The sequence below is a fragment of the Diorhabda sublineata genome, chromosome 5 (assembly GCF_026230105.1).
Source record: "Diorhabda sublineata isolate icDioSubl1.1 chromosome 5, icDioSubl1.1, whole genome shotgun sequence".
Taxonomy (NCBI): Eukaryota; Metazoa; Arthropoda; class Insecta; order Coleoptera; family Chrysomelidae; genus Diorhabda; species Diorhabda sublineata.
In genome coordinates, this window is record NC_079478.1 from 8,823,375 (window position 1) to 8,844,333 (window position 20,959).

Sequence of the window (20,959 nt, forward strand, 5' to 3'; positions counted from 1 at the left end):
TCCTGGCAAACTTAGAAGAGGAGATTCTGAAAATAAAGCAGCACGGAGGATGGAAATATAGTATTTTGAAAGTTCATTAGAAAATAACATGTAGATATCACAGCTTCAAATGAAAATGATATTAGACATGAAGCTCAAGAGAATATTCTCCCAGAAAATGAACTTACTTTAAATAACTGTTCTTCTTAATATTGTTTTCAATTAAAAAAATACTTTTGAATGAAAATAGTGAGTTGATGGTCTGTTTACATATTAAAATATTTGTACAGTAATTAATAAATATTTTAGTCTATGCTGAAGATGTAGCTTTAAAAGCGGACATTATGAGTGACCTGAAATACTGGCACAAGTATTTTTAGAAGAAGCATGAAAACTAGGATTGGAAATAAATGAAAATAAGACTGAATATAAGAAAGTGGGAAGAGGGAAAAGAGCCCAATCATTAAAAATTTGAGGGATACAGGGACCTGTACATATGACCAGATATTGTGGCTGAGATAAGAAGTAGAAGAATTAGATGACTGGGCCATTTAAGAAGAAGGGATGGAGACAACAAAAATCAATTTGGATAGAAGTAATAAATTATCTTGAAACTTAAACAGTTCGTAAAGTTCTTACATAACTGATATATGACGGTTATAAAGAATGTGACGTTTTCTAATGTCAAAGAGTGTCACATTTAATAGCGGAATTAGATTAATATTATTACTATTTATATTAATCAGAACGCAAAACTAACTTTCTAACCCGTTTTGGTAGAAATTGGATATCTATCCATTGGGTCAGATTTTAGCGGATGTGTCTTGAAACCGTGTGTTGGACAAGTGACAACTTCGGGAGTGAAAAATAGTCACTGAGTCGAATGCAAGAAAAGAATAGCTCCATTTGACATGCATGCTCTACCACAGGCTCACCTTGTAAATTACGATCTGTTCACCAGATGAAACTCTTAATTGGTTGCTGTAAACTAATCGGCAGTGAATGTAATCTTAAATTTCTTTGCCGCTGCTGATTTATCATCTTCTTACTACTTAGTTACTTTAAGCTAACGATGATGCATGCCAAGCTTCGTGTGGCGTTGTGCTGCATTTTTAAGATTTTTCTTTTAATAAATTGTCCTTTTGCATTCGAGTTTTTGGGACACACATATTAGAAATATTCCCTAATATCTGTGATTATTTATTTTCAAATTAAAATCAACAATGCTGACATTTCGTCCTCGAATATATTGTTGCATTTTAGCGAAATAATTACCAATGTTATATTTTTATATACAGGCAACGAAAACATATTCCAATTTTTCATCACGTGGTTATATGTTTCTAGTATTTTATCATAACATATGGTTTACAGTTCGTCACCTTTTTGAAGTCTGGTCATTTGTTATATGATTTTCATGTCAGGATAATTTCATATGTTGACAAAATTTGGATTCGTTTGATAAACAATCAATCAGTTTGTGATCTAAGTAGAATAAACTATAATTCATAGAGAGGAAGTTTAAAAATATTTTTATAAACACGGTTATTGTTCACTATTCCCTACAATGACCTTACCTCTAAATTTAGAAAATTTGATTCAATGAGAAGAAACATATTGTGCTGGTTTAATTTTCTCTAAATCTTACGTTTTCCATAATGGTTTGGTAACGTAGGAGACAAGAATTCAATTTAGAAATTTATTAGCATTTAATGAACATCAAAATTATAATGTATTCGGAGAATCCGTAACTAAATACACTCTGGTTCACATCAATGCATCGACATAAGAAGTGGTAAATATCTGCTTGCAAGCAACATCAATTTCATTAATTAATTTCGCCAAAATGTGTTGAGAGTGGTGCAAATTGGACAGTCCATTTTCGACGATATTACACACATGTGCGATGGGATTTCAATGTGGAGAATAATTACATTCAAAAGTTCAGCTTGCGTTGTCTTAATGAATAAATAACTTTTCAACACACATAAGGCAGTGAGGTGGTTTATAGGACTTTATCAATATAATACGCAGATGTAGTGGTGTCTCTAACACAAGTAGTGATCGGCTGTCATGTAGTAGCCTCCAAAATCGTTACCCTAAGACTCTCGTATAAAGTCCTTCCAGCTGCAATCCTAAGTTTACGTCACTATCGAAATGGCGTCTTATCTATCTACGGGTATATGTTCGTCAGGCGTACCCAATGAAATCGATTCATTGTTGAATATGATTTTTTGTCTTTTTTCCTACGGGAAATACCATTTTCAAAACCAGCTCAAATTCTGATGACAGTGGTTGCAATAAAAAGTAATAATCGTTAATGTATGGAAAGAAGTTAAAGGCTATATACATATAATGCGAAATTAAACTGTAGTAATAGGTCTACTCTTCACTAAATATTTGGTCAGTAATTTGATAGTAGTAAAACGGTCTCGCAGTTAGCGCTATCCTGATGCTTAATGGTCCCCTCGGTTGACCAATTTTTTGTATTCCTACAAGATAGGCCTCAATTTTACACTTATCAAAATCGCTAATATAGTGTAAATATTAACACTATATTTATGTTTTAAAAATCGTTTTGATTTATATATATATATATATATATATATATATATATATATATATATATATATATATATATATATATATATATATATATATATACATTCTATTGAGAATTATAGCAGCTCAAATTGAGCTCTTTTGACACTGAACTTTTATGGGTGGTCACATTTTATCCCTTATGCAGCATCGACTACTGTACTCCATTTCTTTCTGTCCTACATCTGTTTGTTCCAGTCACGTACTCCCAGATTTTGCATATCTTGCACAATCTGATCTTCCCATCTATGTTTTGGTCTATCAGGCAATATTTTTTCGTTCGGTCTCCATTCTGTGATTTTCCTTGTACCCTGCCGTTTTTCCATTCTTTGAATGTGTCCGTACCATTGTATTCTTTTTGCTGTAATTGTATTAACTATATCCTAATTTTCGAATATATTCTTAATTTCATAGTTCATGAGACTTCTATACTCATTATTTCCAACTTTCACTGAAGCATGAATTTTCCTAATTATCCTCCTCTCATATATCCTTAGTTGTTCTTTGTCTATATTTGTAAGCATCATAGTTTCAGCGGCGTATGTAACTAATGGTTTTATCACAATCTTATATACTTTTAATTCAGTTTTGTACTTATCATATGCTCTATATCCTGCAAGAGTTCTTTGTCTTGTCTCATTTTTTGTGTCATTTTTACTGCTTATCATTTTTCCTAAGTACTCAAAGATGTCAAGTACCTCGAAGATGAGGCCATTTATCTTTATAGTTTCTTGTCCGTGAGCTTCCTTCTCATCATCAGCATATGCTATTATTTGTATTGATTTATTAATGATACTTCCATCGATATTACATTGCCTTATTATGTCTTCAACTGCAATGTTCAACTGCCTTACACTATCATACCTTGATTCAAATATGATAATCAAAAAATTAAGAAGATATGATTCCTTCTATGTGTAAGACTTCTAATATCACCCAGTATATTAGATTCATATAAGTGGCTAAACAGTATTAATACGAAAATCCATCTTGTTTCCTTTTAGCAGTATCCAATTACATAAAGTGGAAGTGAAAATTCAGTTATTGTAGTATTATACAAATAGATGGCTGTGTGAATATATTTATTTTCACATATAAATAGTGTTTGATCAAAATTATAAAATAGAAATTTGTAAGTAATTGATACCACTGTAAATAAATTGGATAAATAAATCATTATAGTATTGAAAATAGTTTATGAGGGATTCAGGAATAATACTGAACAGTATTATTTGCATTCGCTGTCAAAAACATGCCATATTACTATAATTTTTACTGAATAATAATATTCAGATATTCATGCAGGGTAGCAATTTAAGTTATACATTAAAAACTATTATCAAATACATTTTCAAGCAGTTCATCTGTGCAGATAAAATTCAAGAATCTAGTCTACGTTCGAAGAATATCAGACCATAAGTAAGATTTTTAGTTGCCATCACTACTTGAATCTCATCTCATGTAGCTAGTAACTAATATATATCTTTGGTTTACAGAGCCTAAATCAGCAATGAAAAATTACTAAAAAAGCCGATGGTATTGCAAAATAATCCTAATTTCAATTTGAATAAAGTGTAAATTTTCGAGGAACGTATCGTGGCTATTCTCATCAGGTACATTCCATCCTTATTGCAACAGAACACGAAATCATATTTCTGCCAGAATATGATGTCATTCTAAGTTCAAATCATTAAAGTTCACCATCGACATCATCATTATGCAACACAGTACATTGTTATGTGAAACTTTGTTTTATTGTTTTCTCCTTTTTTACATTATATGTAAGCCGATTATATGCCAGCCGATTTATGTTTTCTGTTTCCGGACGGCATTTACCCGGTCCAATAAACCCGGTCCTATCATCAAGTTGTTTTTGCTTTATTTTAATAAAACGCGATACTCATTTGGAATGGTGCTTTATCATACTCAATTGCTAAAGGCCGCGTAACATGATGTGATACAACAATGCCATGCAGGACGCAATATTTCTTGATCAAAAGCATGCGCAGTTGAAGTTCAGCTGATTGTTTCATGCAAGATCTTGACATTATCGGTTTTGTACTATTTTTATTGCGTGCAAGCTGCAATCTAGTTACTTTAAATTTAACAGATTAGCTGACTTTCGTAAAATTTAGCTTTTTTGTTTTCATTGTTAAACAAGGCACAACATTTTAGATAAAATTTGAGGTTGGGAATTTGTTTACTTTTACTTATAGAATTTTAGTTAGTGACAGCATAATGCAATGACAAGAGACATGCAATTTCTTGCACATTGTATTGCATTATGTCAAGAACATTTCCATGTTTTTTGTAGTTACTTCTTTTTTTAGACGTAACATGTGCTTGTCATCATAATACACACAAGACTTTTAGCTTTTGTTTACTTCATGAAATTCCAACGACGAAATTAATGGCTAAAAATATCATTTTGTTTGAAAAAAAAGATAGTTATTTGAAACCAAAAATGATATGCGATGGACTCTATCCATCACACCGGGGACTTATAGATGGATGTTATATGTAATTGACTCACCATCTGTTGTGCTGTTAATAGTACTGTTGTAGTAATCCATTATAACTGAAACAATAAAAAATTTGATTATTACTATTTATTACTATCGGATCTGTAACTTTGTTAAATACCTATAAGTAATATGATTTTTCACACCAAACAACAGATTCATGAGGTGATTATTTCCTTTTAAAATATTTCTACTTCCAATTAATCGCGAAAGTATCTTGCTTTAGTTTTATTTTGAGAATATCCTTCGCTGCATTTCAAGTGTAGAGTAATATTGGGAAAAGTTCCAGAAAGCGAACTAAATACAACTTCTAAGATTTTTTTTATTTGTTTAAGATATCTAGGACTGCATACCGAAAATATTCTCTCGAAACTCGACTAGTTCGTTTTTCCTCACAATCGCTGACTATCCAGGTCATGATAAACCAGAGGAAATTTATGTAATGAGGTAGAGAAAAAGAATTACTTTCAAGTAAAATATAACTTGATGAATTTTTATATTTTATGTTGTCTTATTTCGTTGTGAATTGAGAAATGTGTATTCAAATTCTCAGAATAAAACTGGTCGATTTATATAATCATACCAGTGCTAGAAATTATTGAATCTATTCTTAACATTACGAGATATTTTGTAGGAACAATAAGAGGATTCCACTTTTCTCATCATGATTTATATTATATCCTTTTAATACATTTTTCCCTCCAGAACTCCACAAATTCTTCAAGAAATGAATATATAGAATAACCGTTTTGTTAAAGCTGGTTTGTGGATGAATTATATTATACCAATACCAATTGAAATATAAGTGAAAAAGCTTTAAGATCAATAGTGAATACGTTGATAATTAATATATATTATAAAAGTAAATTTTCTTAAACAGTTAAACACTACCATTACATAAGAACAATAATAGACGAAAACAAGAAGCAAGATGCAGATATAAATATAACAGTTTTGCAAAAACCAATAAACACAAACACAAACTTCGTAACTCCATAGCACCAAATTTTACAGTAGACACAAAAAGCTTAACGTTGAAAAAAATTGAATTGAGACGTGACCTTTATTCAATAAAGGACAGAAATAGTGACCATATATAAAATTTCGAGAAAATAATTGAGAAAATATCACAACTAAATTAACACGGATTGCGCTTAGCTTTAAAAAAATGGAGATCTGGTGTTGAGAGGTTTTTTATTTAAAGCTTTAAATTTTATCGGATTTTTTAAGCCTTCACGGGTTTTTCTGTTAGATGCGGTAAAATATTATGAATCTAATGATATCCAAATCTTTGGGATTGACAAAACGACAAAACAGTAAAATTCAGGCGACAGGAATAAAATACCTAAGAAGAGTAAAACGAGGAGTAACAAAAAATAATGAGATAAAAAACATAGATATAAAAAAAGTACCTGAATATATATATATCCTACATTAGATTATATAAAGGAAAGAGAACTAAAATGTACAAAGAGCGACTTGTTAAAAAACTAAGTAGAGGAAACATGGGAAAGAACAGAAAGAGAGGTTGACCAAGCAAATCGTGGGATAGAGTTAAAACAAAAATAAAAATAAACACTTATTTAATTATGTTACGGAAATGTTATAAAAGCTGAGTAGATTAAACATGATTGAGTATTTCAGCGCGGCATTTTTGTTTATGTACAGGTGGTTTCGCATGAGAATCGTGTTGCGAGCTAATCGTCGACCTTACGTCGTCAACATGGAAAACGTGCCGTATAAATTTGACATGTTACAATTAATTGTTGAGTTGGTTCCGATAACAACAGTGATAAATTATTTCTCGTGAAAAAATTTGAACATATGGAAGTGATGAGGTTTAGATCATCCGTAGAAGTACATTCTTTTTTATGTGAAAAACTACATTCATATTATCCTGTATGTCTTCTATTTGAAGAAGTGACTTTCATTTGATATAACTGATAAAAAGTTCGGTTACAATAAAAATTGCAACGAACTGAGTCCAAGTGAGTTTTTTTGTCGATTTGTAACATTTGATGAGTTTAGGGTATTTTTCTTGGTCAATAGAGTCATGGCCACACTGCTCTAAGATTTCGTAGGTGTATGCTTTTTGATTTTTTAGAAAAAAGGAAAACTGCAACAATTGAGGGCCATACTAAGAAGTATGTGATATCCATGAACTGGAAAAAATGACAGTTAACAGGGTTAACAATGTTGGTACTACCGTAAACGTAATAATATTTGATATAGCATGTGTAATAGAAAACTTCCATAACTTGTTGGGATTTTCAAAATTTGTGGAGCTTATAAATATCGATACTTCCAGAAATAACCAGTCCGTTCACGTCGAATACCATTGGCAGCATTCAATTAATCAAATGAGTTACTAAATTACATTACTAATCTGGACTTAAAACTATAGGGGAACAAACAAATGAATTATGCCAGAAATCCTAACATGACAAAAAATAAAAAATTTAACGAAAAAACAATATGATATAATTGTTGTCTTCGACAAAGCTTCCACCTTGAATCCGTAGCATGTTGACAGGTAATAGTTTCGTGCACAGATTGTTGAAATCTAAAAATTTGAGACTAAAAAATAATAAAACTTATTGGAAAAGAACGAAATTGTGCTTAATAGAAGCATCAGAAAATATACCCGTTCAAGTGCAAGTGCTCAATGATTTGTGGATCCATTTGCATCTATTTGAAATACCAAAACTATTCACCTTCGACATTAATGAAAGCTTTGCCTTTTTATTAGAATAGGATAACAAATGGATATAGTAGGACAAAAGGAGAAACCAGTGATATTCCATTTTGATTTAAAAAACAGTGATAACAAAAGTAGTTATATAAATGAGTAATTGCAAACTTCTCAACTGCTTTATATTGTTTTTAGAATTGTTACGTATTTTAGATTGATAAATAATTTAGGAATACTCTCATAACCACATGTTATTGAGGAAAACATACCAGTCACGTGTATATACCAGCCGTCATCGGGGCCCTCAAGACTTGAATTCAATTGAATGGAAATTTATTGGAAATTGGTCACGTTGCATATCATTTGCAGTCGTTTTTCCAATTTTCACTGACATTTATATCATTAACACACCACAGCTAGGCTTGTGTCGAGACCTAAATATAGATTATATACTTTTTTTAATTTAAATTGACTACCTTTCAGTTTTGTGACAAAGAGATATAAATGAAAATTATTTATACAAAAGCTGTACAAAGCCAACAAGTTTTTCATTGAATATTCCATTATGTACAATATATTAAATGCAACTTCATTCTCTCAAATGACACATCCTATATATTTCGATATTTTTTTGGTAGGAGTATTTTTTTTAACCCAAATAGATATGCGAACGACAGTCAGTTTGGAAGCTAAGGATCGCAACAATTTTCATTATTGTTTATTCCAAAATCTTTGTATATATCATTTTTCCAGAATAACTTGATAACAAAGGCTTATTTGCTTAATAAGGCAACGAAAAGTTGCAATAACTGAGTATCGTTACTTTATTACTCTAGTTAAAGTTTGGATAAAGCTCTTCATCAACAGTAACAAGGGAGTACATGAAATCCAGACAAATTCGAATATTCGAACTAAGAGATTAAAAAGTTTTCTTGAGATTTGAATAACAGTTTTACAACTTAGATAAAGTTATCGAAAATAATGAAAAATAGTGACATAATTATCCCAAGTACAACCTTCCGATATCAAAGTATTGCAAATGAGATAATTTTAAATATTTTGACAGAAAAATCAAATTTGTAGTGAATATATTTTGCACATATTTCCGAAAAACCCAAGAAAATAATATCACTTTGGTCTATATACCAATCTTTTTGTGTTAAAAGTGACAATATCTGCAAAAATAGTAAAGCTATAAACCAACTCGTAAATTAACTGCATTAAAATGGCGTTTGGATGGCGTTTTACTCTCATTTCAGTCACTAACACAACCTAACCTAATCCAGTCTAACCTAACATAACTTTACAAAAATTTTCATTTTATCTATTAGCTAAGGTTAGGCTAGATTAAGTTAGGTTAGGTTAGCTTGTGTTAGAGACTGAAATAAAGGTAAACAAAACTAATATTCTTCAATGAAAAATTTTAATTGGAATAAATCTATAACTTTTACATTTGAAAATCTTTTTTGATGGTACATTCCTATCGCGGAAGAATGCTCTCAGAGGTCTCCAGCTTGCCTCAATTATTTGAGTTTGAACCCCGCAATCAGAAACAAATATATCTTTGTGATTGACCCAATCATGAGTGTAGCCTTCATTGCTGAGACATCGATAGGCTAGTCAACTATCTGTAAGAATTATAGATCTAGAGATAGATCTTGATGAGATATCCTAAGTTATCCATGGTTCGATATCTGTTAGCCTTCCTGAGATAATGACCTCTTTCGGTATCTCCAGAAGCAACTGTTTCTGCATAAAATAGATATGATAAATCGATTTCTCGTAATATCAATAGTCTATTTATAGAGTTTCATGATGATCGCTTATCATACTTGTGTCGTTATTTTTCTTTTTCTTCTGTATTGTTCAATTCCGAATATTTGGCCTCCTCCTTATTTTGAGACGCTGGTCTCCAGTTCTCATACTATCTTTCTGATGACCTGCCTAGTGTTTGGTTTCTAGTTTTTTCCTATTTCCTGTTTCCATTTGAGTCATCCTTATTTTATTATTTTTATACTCGATTTATCGTTGTATACGTTTCATAGATTCTCATCTTAGTGTACTCATCATATTATTTTTTCTGATTATTTATTTCAAATATTTCTTGATTCTCGATGTTTTTTTGAGTTGAGTTCGTCTTTATTTCTCCTTTATTAAATCATTCTCACTCGATAATACACTTGATCCAAGTAGTTGAAATCCATTTTTTTTTGTATTATGTTGTTCTCGATAGCTAGGTTACTTCTAATCGGATCTACGACAATTGATCGATTGAGTCTTCTTAGCTGAAATACTCATATTATAGTTAACAGCCATTGTATTAATCCTGCGATTTAGATAATCTTCATTCTCTGCCACGTTTAATGATCGATTTCCCTTTCTGTAGCTTCGAGTTAATACGATCATCTTCTGAATTTTCAGAAACCAGCCCTGATCATGTTCATTGTCGTTCGGAAACTGATCGAGTTAATCGAGAAGTACTCATATGATAGGATTCTTTTTATCGTGATAAACCAGTGGGTTGATTAAGATCGCAAAGTCGTCCACAGTTCAAAACAAATCCGTTAATAAAAAATATACAATAATGATTGATCAACACGTTTTCATCTCATTAATTATTATAGCAAAACATAAAACGATTCCTTGTAATAATAACAAAATGAAAATTAATATATAGTTCAGTTGACGTAAATATGAAGATTATAAGCTTGTCTGGTAATACGCAAATTGTAATTACGATAATCACACCAATGACATTGTCAAGGTTGAAAATTCATTGTTACATCTTCGAAAGGTCAAATTTAATATCTTCTTCCGAAGTTTAAGGTTTCATCATTTTCCTGAGTCTTTAAAGCTAAATACCAAAAAATTATTCTGCATATTAACACATAAAACAGTACAGTAACGTACTTAACCTTTCGTTTAAAATGTGAAATCAACGAACGAAAAAAAGACGAAGAATAAGATAGAATAAGCAGCATACTTATTGGAAGCTATAATTCAAAAAATACAGATGATCAACGTACAAATTTTGGATTGGTCTCTAATAATTATTTCATAATTGTTACCAATTGAATATGCTTTATCGATGTGTGAAATAGTAGTAGTAAACGTATTCAAGGGACTTAAATTCAAGTTAAGCGTTCACATGCTCTAATCAAACTCATCGTCTCAAACGAATTGATTTCAGGCAGTACTTCAATCTCATGCTACTTTATTCGCTTTTTCATGGTGAGCGTACATGCGAGATGTGCTTATGACATAATGAAGGAAAGCGAAAAAATTTCAAAAACATCTAAAAACTGAAATATGAGATCTGGATACTTGACATATTCAAGAAAAGATGGAGAAATTCACACATTATTTCGGCGCGAGAGGCGTCCGTATAATGGCCTCGGCATAGCGATCCTTACGATGCGGACGCACTAGCTACTTTCTATACAAAAAAATTACTATCCCTTACATGCGATGCGTCCGATCCTTACGATGTGAGCTTGTGGATGCTTGGCTTTAATGTTGTTATAGCAAATGGTCGCTACAACGAAGGTCGTAATAAATGAAATCCACTGTACTAAGTCTAGATAAGGTTAACGATCATCCTGATTTACCGAAGGGTTCAATATTCTATAAACTCTTATACAATAAAAAAATATACAGGGTTCTAAATAATGGATCCCCTTTGAAAAATTCGTATTTGTTAAAGTACAAATACTACAAGAATAATTTTTATACCAATAAAAAGAGAGAGTTTTAAAGTTTTTTTTAATGTATTTATTAGTATTCAATGTGGCCTACGTCTGGAACGTAAAAAAGTACACGTAAAAAATTACGTTTTCTACGTGTAGAAAATTACGTTTACGACGCGAGTAATTTGCTACATTATTCGACTTTCTACGTTGGATGCAGGTGTAGTTCGCAAATGCGGCAATCCGGCGCAATAATAAGATAACCAAGATTCTAAAAAAACAAAGCGTCCATTGTCCAAAAGAGCCATAGCAACTACATTTTTAGTATTTGTCACTTTATTTTTCCATCCGTCAATCAACAATACACCTTAGACGAGATCATCATTTTTTTATCTGCTTTTTTTATTCCCAGCTACAATTTTTCTACAAGGCACATTGTAATACAGAATCAAAGCTTCCACGAAATCTCTAAAATACTCTGACTCAGATATAACAAAAGTGTTACAACCAAAAAAAAATTCCTCAGAGTGAGTTAATTTATCTTTTCTTGTTGAAATTGATAGGAACATTTGCAAATCTGAAAATAAATCGGAACGTTAATTCATGTTCAAATCTTTATTATGGGTAAATTTCAGATGAATATTTTATTATTTATTTAAGAAATGGTCCATAAACCTTTGTACGTGATAAGGCACAGTTTATCTTCGGTGAGTCTCTTTCGTGTTGCAATGTTGTATGTGGATTTTTCAAACCCCATATGCGAACATTCTGTTTGTTAACATTTCCACTGGTGTGGAAAATTGCTTCATCGCTAAAAATATGTCAACCTCCTTTCTTTGTCATTAGGGTTGAGAGCCTGCACGAGTTCTAAGCGGTAGGTCTTGTACGGCAAACGCCGTCTCAGAACTTTCCATACAGTTGTTTGGGGTATTCCAAGTTCTCTACTAGCTCTATTGGTAGACTTACTCGGGCTGCGAACAAAACTGTCTTCTATCCGTATGACATCATTTTCTGAACACGTGGTCGGCTTGTGCTTTTCCCTTTACATTCATTTCCAGTCTCTTTCAATTGGTTAGACCGAGTAATGCTTTTTCTAGTTGATGGTGTAATACCAAATTCAGCTCGAAATGCTCACTGCACTATAATTTGCGATTCACTTCTTGCGAAATCAATAACTCAGAACACCTTGTGCTCTACAGTCGCCATTTCTCTCACAACTGGTAGTGACAGAGAATGACGGCCTATTGCCGCGAGAACTCTAGCGGCCGCTTCTGGAACCATCACCGCCTGCCCATACGTGTAATCTCTCTCTTCTAGCCGTTTTCTATCCTTTGGATATAGGCCTCTCTCATATTTTTCCAGTTTTCCCTGTTCTGTGCCACTTGGTACCAGTTAAGTCCGGCTGTTCTCTTGATATCATCATACCATCTTTGTTGTGGTCTGCCGGTGCTTCTTTTCTCCCCCCAAGGTCTCCATCTTGTTATTTTTCCGCTCCAGTTGGTGTTATTTCGAGCAACATGTCCGGCCCAGTTCCATTTAAGACTACCTATTCGCCTCACTATGTCCTCGATTTTGGTTCTATTTCTTATCCACTCATTGGTTTTATGGTCTTTAAGCGTTATTCCTATCATTTTCCGTTCTATTGATCTTTGATGTACTTTTAATTTATTCAAGATTTTCTTTGTTAGGACCCATGTTTCACATCCGTAGGTTGTTACTGGGAGAATGCATTCCATGTAAACCTTGGTTTTTAGTTTGAGGGGTAGGTTGGAGTTGAAGACGTGTCGCATCTTCCCGTAGGCCGCCCATCCTAGATGTATTCTGTGGTTAATTTCAAGTTCTTGATTGGTTTTACCCAATGTTAATTCTTGACCTAGGTAGATATAAGAGTTCACTTTCTTTATCTGTTGTCCTCGCACATTTATACTCTCTTTGTTTGTCCGTTGGTTTGTCATGAATTTGGTTTTAGAAATGTTCATTTCTAGGCCTACTTTTCTTGCTTCTTGTTGTAGTTCTATAAGCATGTATTCTAATTCTTCACTGTTTGGGGCAAAAATGGCAATGTCATCGGCAAATCTTAGGTTACTTAGTTTTTCTCCCGATATATCAATTCCTCTGTCTTCCCAATGTAGGCTCTTAAAAACGTCTTCTAGCACCAGTGTAAACAATTTGGGTGACACAATGTCTCCTTGTCTAACGCCTCTTTTAATTATGATTTCCTCAGTGTCTTCATATAGCCTTACTTTCATTTTTGAGTTGTCGTTTAGTGTCTGTATAATATCAATATATCGTTGGTCTATTCTTGCATTTTTCATTGACCTGATAATTGCCCAAAATTCAACTGTGTCGAAGGCCTTTCTAAAATCTATGAAGGCGATCCATAATGGGATGTTATATTCCGTTACTTTTTCGTTCAGTGTCCTCACGGTGTGGAGATGTTCTATTGTACTCATGCCTTTTCTGAAGCCCGCCTGCTCATAGGGTTGGTATGCGTCGAGTTTGAATTCAAGGCGGTTTGCTATTATTCTCATAAAAAGCTTGTAGATCTGTGATAGCAGGCTGATTGGTCTATAGTTTTCTAGGTTGCTTGGATCACCTTTCTTATATATCAGTATGACTATCGCGGTGTTCTAATCCTGTGGTATTCTTCCCTCGGTTAGGCATGTATTAAATAATGATTTAAGCTCTCTTATCAGTAGGCTTCCACCTTCCTTCAACATTTCCGGTATGATGTTATCGTCGCCTGCCGCCTTTCCGTTTTTTAGTTGATTTAAAGCTTTTACAATTTCTTCCTCTTCAATCTCAGGTAGATCCTCGGAGCCAACGTTACATATCCTATTTTTATGGTCACTGTTTGCTTTTCTAACATCCTCATTGTCTATTTTGGACTCGTACAGACCTGTGTAGAACTTCTCTGTTACCTTGAGTATCTCTCTTCGATCTTCTGTTATGTTACCTTGTCCGTCTCTCAATTTGATCATTTCTTTTTTATGTGCGTTTTCTTTTTTAAAGATGTTCAGACCTCTGTTTTGCTGTATCAACTCCTCTATTCGATTTTCTTGATACTTTCGTATGTCCTGCTTGGCCATTTTCCTTGCTGTTTTGTTTAGTTCGGCGTACTCTACTGTATTCCTTTTGTTGTCTTTAATGAGCTAATACGTGTAATACATTAAAATAACTTTGAAGCTTCCCCTTTTCATTGGTATAAAAATTATTCATGTAGCATTTGTATTTAAAAAATACGAATTTTTATAAATGGGTCAATCATTTAGAATAACCCTGTATATAAAAAAGGTAGCCAAAATAGTATCTCGAGAGACAGACCTTGTATTGTATAATTTTACGATGTTAGAAAACCAAAATCGTGGCTATATATGAGACTGTAACATTATCAAGAAGAATATTTATAATATATTTTCAACAAGGATCAAAAAACACCCTGAGGGTAATTCACTTTAATAATGAATGAGATTTGACATTTCCATTGTTAGCGTAGGAGTTTGATATTTTCTTCAGAAAAAAATGGTTTATAATTTAAGCGTGTCGATGGTTTAAGGTATCTTGTATCTAAAACAAAGGAACAGGATTGTTACCACAAAAAACCGAATGGGAAGTAGTTTAAACAATGATTTTATGAAATTTTGTCATTCAATAATGTGCTATATCACTCTCGGAAACTTCAATCACAACAAATAGAAATATTTTACCGCTATCTCATACTTATCTTATAATTATACTAATCTAAAAGACGAGTGCTACAAAATACTTAGCAGATTCCACTTCCACTAGAACTTTGTTGTAGTATACACTTTATTGTAAATCAACAATATAATAGAATATTTTTGCAGTAAAAACTAATCTGAACTAAATTTTGAAATGGATTTTCTTTTTTCGTTTCTAGAATCTTGCCGCCATAGGGCTGGGCTTCACATGCCCAGGCGTAAATCCATCACTGTATTTTTGTGATCTTCTTCTTCTTCTTCCTTCTTGTATGGTAAGTTTAAAACCCGTTTCTTCTTCAGTTTTAGCCTCCTGGATCCAGATTGTCACACCATCTCTTTCTCGGTCGACCAATACTTCTTCTGCCTGTTGGCGATTTATCCCTTGAGATACGCACTAGTCTTTCGCTTGTCTTTCTGCTAATGTTACTATTCCATTTCTGTTTTCGTTTTAGTACGCAGTCAATTACATTTTCTACCTTGCACGTATTTCTTATGTTTTAACTTCTTTCCCTGTCTAAAAGTGTTTTCCCTGTTATTTTCCTGAGTACTTTCATTTCCGTTGTCTCTAGTAGTCTTTTTGTCTTAGTTGCATCGGGTCTTGTCTCTGCTGTGTATGTCATTATAGGTCTAATTATTTTTTTGTATATTCTGCTTTTTGTTTCTTTTCTAAGATGTTGATTTTTCCAAATAATGCTGCTGCTACTTTATTTGTTTTGACGACCTTCTGTCGCACCTCATTCTCTACATCTCCATAGCTTGTTATGTCTAATCCTAAATATCTAAATTTTAGTACCTGTTGTATTACATGACCATCAATTTCTATTTTGTAGCGTATAGGTTCCTTAGATGAGCTGAAATTATCATATTGTACTGTTTACCTACTGTGTTCAAGTTGTGTACTAGTCTCTCAGTACGAACAGTACGGCATCATACGCGTAGCAAAGTATTTTGTTTCTTACCCATCTGGTACCCTTTGCCCTATCGTACTTTTTTTATAACTTCGTCCATGATTATATTGAATAAAAGGGGACTTAATGAGTCACCTTGTCTAATGCCGCTATTTACAGGTACAGCATTTGTCAACTTGTTATTAATTCTGGCTTGGACTTGTTTATGGGAATAGATGTTCTCGATGGTCTGAACTATATTTATCGGGATGTCTCTATTGTATAGCTGGTGTGTAACATCTTCAAGTTGAATGCGGTCAAACGCTTTCTGAAGGTCTATGAAACACAGATTTGTTATATTCTATGGATTTCTCAACTGCTTGTCTCAATATGAATACAGCGTCCACGCATGTCCTTCCAGATCAAAAGCATTGTTGTTCTTCCAACAAAGATGTAACTGCGTTAATGTTGTTGTTATAACTTTGTGACTAGTTTCAAAGTTGTATAAGTTTATGCCCCTATAGTTATTTGGGCACTTTTTATCTCCTTCTTTAAACTTTGGAATAATTGTACTAGTTCTCCATCTGTCAGGTATCTTGCAGTGCAGTGTAATTTTTTTGGTCAGATTGGTAAGTGCTGTTGTTAAACTATCTTCTCCGTATCTTAGTAGCTCGTTTGGTATACCGTCTTGCCCGGGTGACTACCTGTTTTTCAGAGCTTCAAGGGCTTTTTATACTTCTTGCTGACTGATATGTAATTCTTCTTTTTGTGGTATATTAGTATATTTATCATTGTCATTCCCTTTAAATAATTCTGTCAGATATCTTTCCCATTCTTCTTGAGGTATTTTGTTAGTTTCTGCAAATTCTGTTATTTCTATTCGCTGTGTCCGCAGAAAACGCTATATTTGTATCTGAACACCTTAAAAAACACTTTCCAATCTTTTGGAAAATCGTTCCCAATATTCATCTTTTATCAGTCTTACTAGTAGTATAGTCTCATTTCGGATTAGTTTGTATTGTTCTTGGGACTCTCGGTTTCGTTGCATTTTGAACTTCAAATAAGCATTCCGTTTTTCTTTGCATTTATCTTTCACTTCTTTTGTAAACTATGTCTTATTTCAAAGAAAAAAGAAACCATAAAATATTTCATAAGTTTACATATCAAAAAGCTATCAGCGAATGCTTGATGCTAAATAGTTGATAAAATCTGTGCCTTTGCAATTGGCGATAATCAAGTACAAGTATATATAAGATAGCTAATTAAGTAAATATTTCAACAGTCCAAAAAGCTATCTGTATGGTGGATGCAACGATTGCTTAATATTTATTGAAAGAAATAATTGATGAATCCGTTCTTTTGTACTTAGCGATTAAAAGTAGAAGACATATCTAATGAAGTGAATATTTTAACCACTCGGATATTCGCAATTCTATGAAACCGCTATCTGCAAAATGTTTTTGTTTAATGCTGATCAGAAGTTCACTCGCATTGAGAATCGAAACCAATAACTTAAGTTTGGAAATCTCAAACTTAATCCAAGTGAGTTTTGACAGTAAATCAAACTTACTTACACGATTATGGCTCAAAATCGAATAGTGTTTCGGTATATATAAAAAGAAAAAACAATATCCGGCCAATATTATAGGGATTTTGGGTCAGGTTTTGATGCCAAACTCAAAACAAAAACAAACGCATTTGCTTAAGAAAGCAGTTTTGTTCCATTACGATAATGCGCCTGTCTATTCGTCCGCCATTTTATCCTGATCTGGATTCCTCCGATTACTTTTTGCTCCAAAACTTGAAAAATAGCTCGATGAAGAGCAATTTCAGACATACGAAGAAGGCAAACATAAACGAGTATTTTGCGTAGCTTCCAAAAAATTATGTTTTCATACTTTTTAATTACTTACGCTTCCGGTCAATATTATAAAATAATAGTTGATTTCACAAAACTTTAGTGAGAAATGATCTTATCTTTTTTCGTATACAAAACTACCAAAGGTGTGGAATTAGTAAAGAAAACGGTGATGTTGTGAATGTGAATTTCACATAATATGCTCGAGTTTCCAAAAAAAATGGTTTATATTCTAAACTTTTTATTAGTCTACAAGATATATTAGTAGATCATAAATATGTAACTGCATTTTTATCATTGAATGGTTGAATTTCTGTTCATGCTGTAACACTATCTAATGGAAGTGGAGATATGTGTTCTCACTCTGAAATATTTCTAAAATGGAACATCATGCAGTAGCCTTTGGCAATCTCTCTATTTCATTTTAATCGAACATAGATATCAGTTGCATATTTTCTATATATACAGCGGTTGAATCAAATGAAAATAGTAGCAATCAATAAAAAGAGTAGCAACCGAATGTGAAGTGCACAGTGGTTGAAGGATAAACGAAAACAATAAAAAACCGAGAAGTATCCTTCAGCGATTTAAATTCCAATGTAAATCTGTACGAAATGGCATTCCATTTGAATATTCCTACAAGCCGTTATTGTTTTTTTTTTACTTAAATAAACATAATATAATTCTTGAAACCATTTTAAATGAATAATAAATATATAATGAAATGATAATAAGCTCCTGATTAATTCTATACGTAGCTTATTTAAATGGAAAATAAACTTAGCATCATGAATGGGTCTAGAGTTACACAACGTATGATTTGTTTTTCTTCAATTCATTTTCAATTCAAATGCTACAGTCTGGTTACTTTTCCAGAAGTTTTCGCCGAATATTTGTATTTTTACAATTTATACGTAAAAAGCTTGACTCAATACACAAATAGAACTATTTTGATAAATGTATATGAACGTATGTTATAATCTGATAATTGTTAGACAAAAGTTTGACCCATTAGACCAAAAGCTAGTGACCAATTTCAGGTGGACATTTTAAAAGTCACGAAACTCTACAGTAAATCCTCTATACCTACTGAAAATGAAAAGCCACTTCTGGTATACCCGTGTGGCTGGAGTAGACGACCCTAAAATTTTAAGGAAGGTAAGAAATAAGATTTACTTTCGACAGTATTTTGTGTTATTGGAATTTTTGCCAGAACATTTACATCTCTCCTAATTGTTGACGGAATGCTATGAATATTTAAAACACAAAATCCATATAAATAAAAAATTAATAATATACAATTCCAGAACGAAATTCCATCACCAACAGTCTGCCAGAGCGAAAAACGTGTCCTTGCTAATCCAAGTTAGACAGTAATATGGAAACCTGCGGGAGAGTGAAAACGCTTATTTTATTGGGCATATGTGGACTTCATTATGCAATAGATTTTTCTTAATCTTGTTGAAACATCACTTTTGAAAGATCTTCCTTTACCTTTGACGCAGATATTCTCTAGATCATTGTCAAGGATACTGTGGGGAAATATTGAAACGCGTAATATTCTAGGTATTCTTTTCTTTTAGGAGTGACAAATCGTAGAAGGTCTATTGCTGTGATATACTTTTATATTTCTCACTTCACATTTCGAAGGTTTTAACACAGGTATGGATAAAAGGATCCTCTACGAACATTTTTGGAGTGCAGTTCAGTTTTACTCGTTCCTCGATCCTGCTATTAGAATTAATATTTTATACCGAAATATTGCAAAAAATTCTTTTTTATTAAATATTGACAATACATTCGTGTGAAGACAATTTTAAAGTATCGTGAAGTATATTCTACGTGTGTGGATTTACCTACTTCATTATATAATATTTCAGACTCGTATGCTATTGACTTTTTCTTTTACTCATGTAGAACTGAGCTTTAAGGTGCACCGCTAGTATTGCTTGAGATAAGGTGGACATTCTGATTTCTGATTGGAGTATTCTGTTAGTTGATGCTAGTTTATATATTATAAAGTATATAATCCAATGTCGTTTTAGACATACGGTAAGAATTAATTGGGTGATAATTTAAATACACATATATATAGTAAAGTAGATATAATATATTTCAAATATATGATTCTATTAAATGGATATATCCATAACGGCCTTTAGTTATTATCTTGTTTCAGTGAGATGATGAGATGAAAATTGAGATGTAATTTTAAAAAAGTGCTAGTCGAAAGTTCTCTTCTACAATCTTATCTTTGGAATCTGTAAGTTATTGAAATAGTATAATCAATTATACTAATTTAAAGTCGGATCAGTGGAGGTCTTCTTTGATTGTTTTCTTCACAAGACGAACTACAAGATATACATAATAGTTTCTTTAAATTGACGATACTAATCGTGAAAAAAACCATGATAAAATTGACGTAACGAGAATTGACTGTACTAAAAGTTGAAATTAACGTGAGCTTTGCTTACTGTTCTCATTTTTAGATTTAACGTGTATTTATTGTTAAAATCAGTTCTTTCAAGAACTAATTTGACTTATTATTTAATTTTATATCGGTAATTACAAATATAATATGTACATCATATTGTAAACTTTCGACATTTTATAATACCTAAATTGACGTAAGACGGGAAGATTACAATGCTTACGTTAGTGCTAAATAGTGTTTATAACTTTGTAAAATTCGTAAATCTCCATAGAATTTTCAAAATTGCGTCAAACAAATGTCTGATTATACTTGTAACCGTAGATTAATCAACAATTTTCTCAGAAAGTAATTCACAAGCACAGGAGTTTGTTATAAATTTGATAGAATTTTATGAAAAAAAAAACAAATGAAAAAGGAAGAAAAATAATCAAAATTTCGCTACTGAAAACATTGGACGTGTCAGAAGAAACCAAAATGGTACGAAATACCTTATATAATATGTATGAACAAAGTAAGTTAATAAGCATGTTAAACAAAACTACAATAAAGTCCTATGTTCTTAGTCATTAGATTAAAGT

General features: G+C 32.3%; 1 protein-coding gene across 2 annotated transcripts in view; it reads right to left on the bottom strand.

Annotated features, from left to right (window-relative positions):
* The window catches only part of LOC130444610 (PDF receptor), a 136,780-nt gene that overhangs the window by 55,998 nt on the left and 59,823 nt on the right, over window positions 1–20,959 (bottom strand). For both annotated transcript variants that reach the window (XM_056779844.1, XM_056779843.1), the window contains exon 2: window positions 5,114–5,158. In XM_056779844.1, the coding sequence (XP_056635822.1) occupies window positions 5,114–5,153 (40 nt within the window). In that variant the 5' untranslated portion in view covers window positions 5,154–5,158. The remainder of the gene's footprint in view (window positions 1–5,113; window positions 5,159–20,959) is intronic.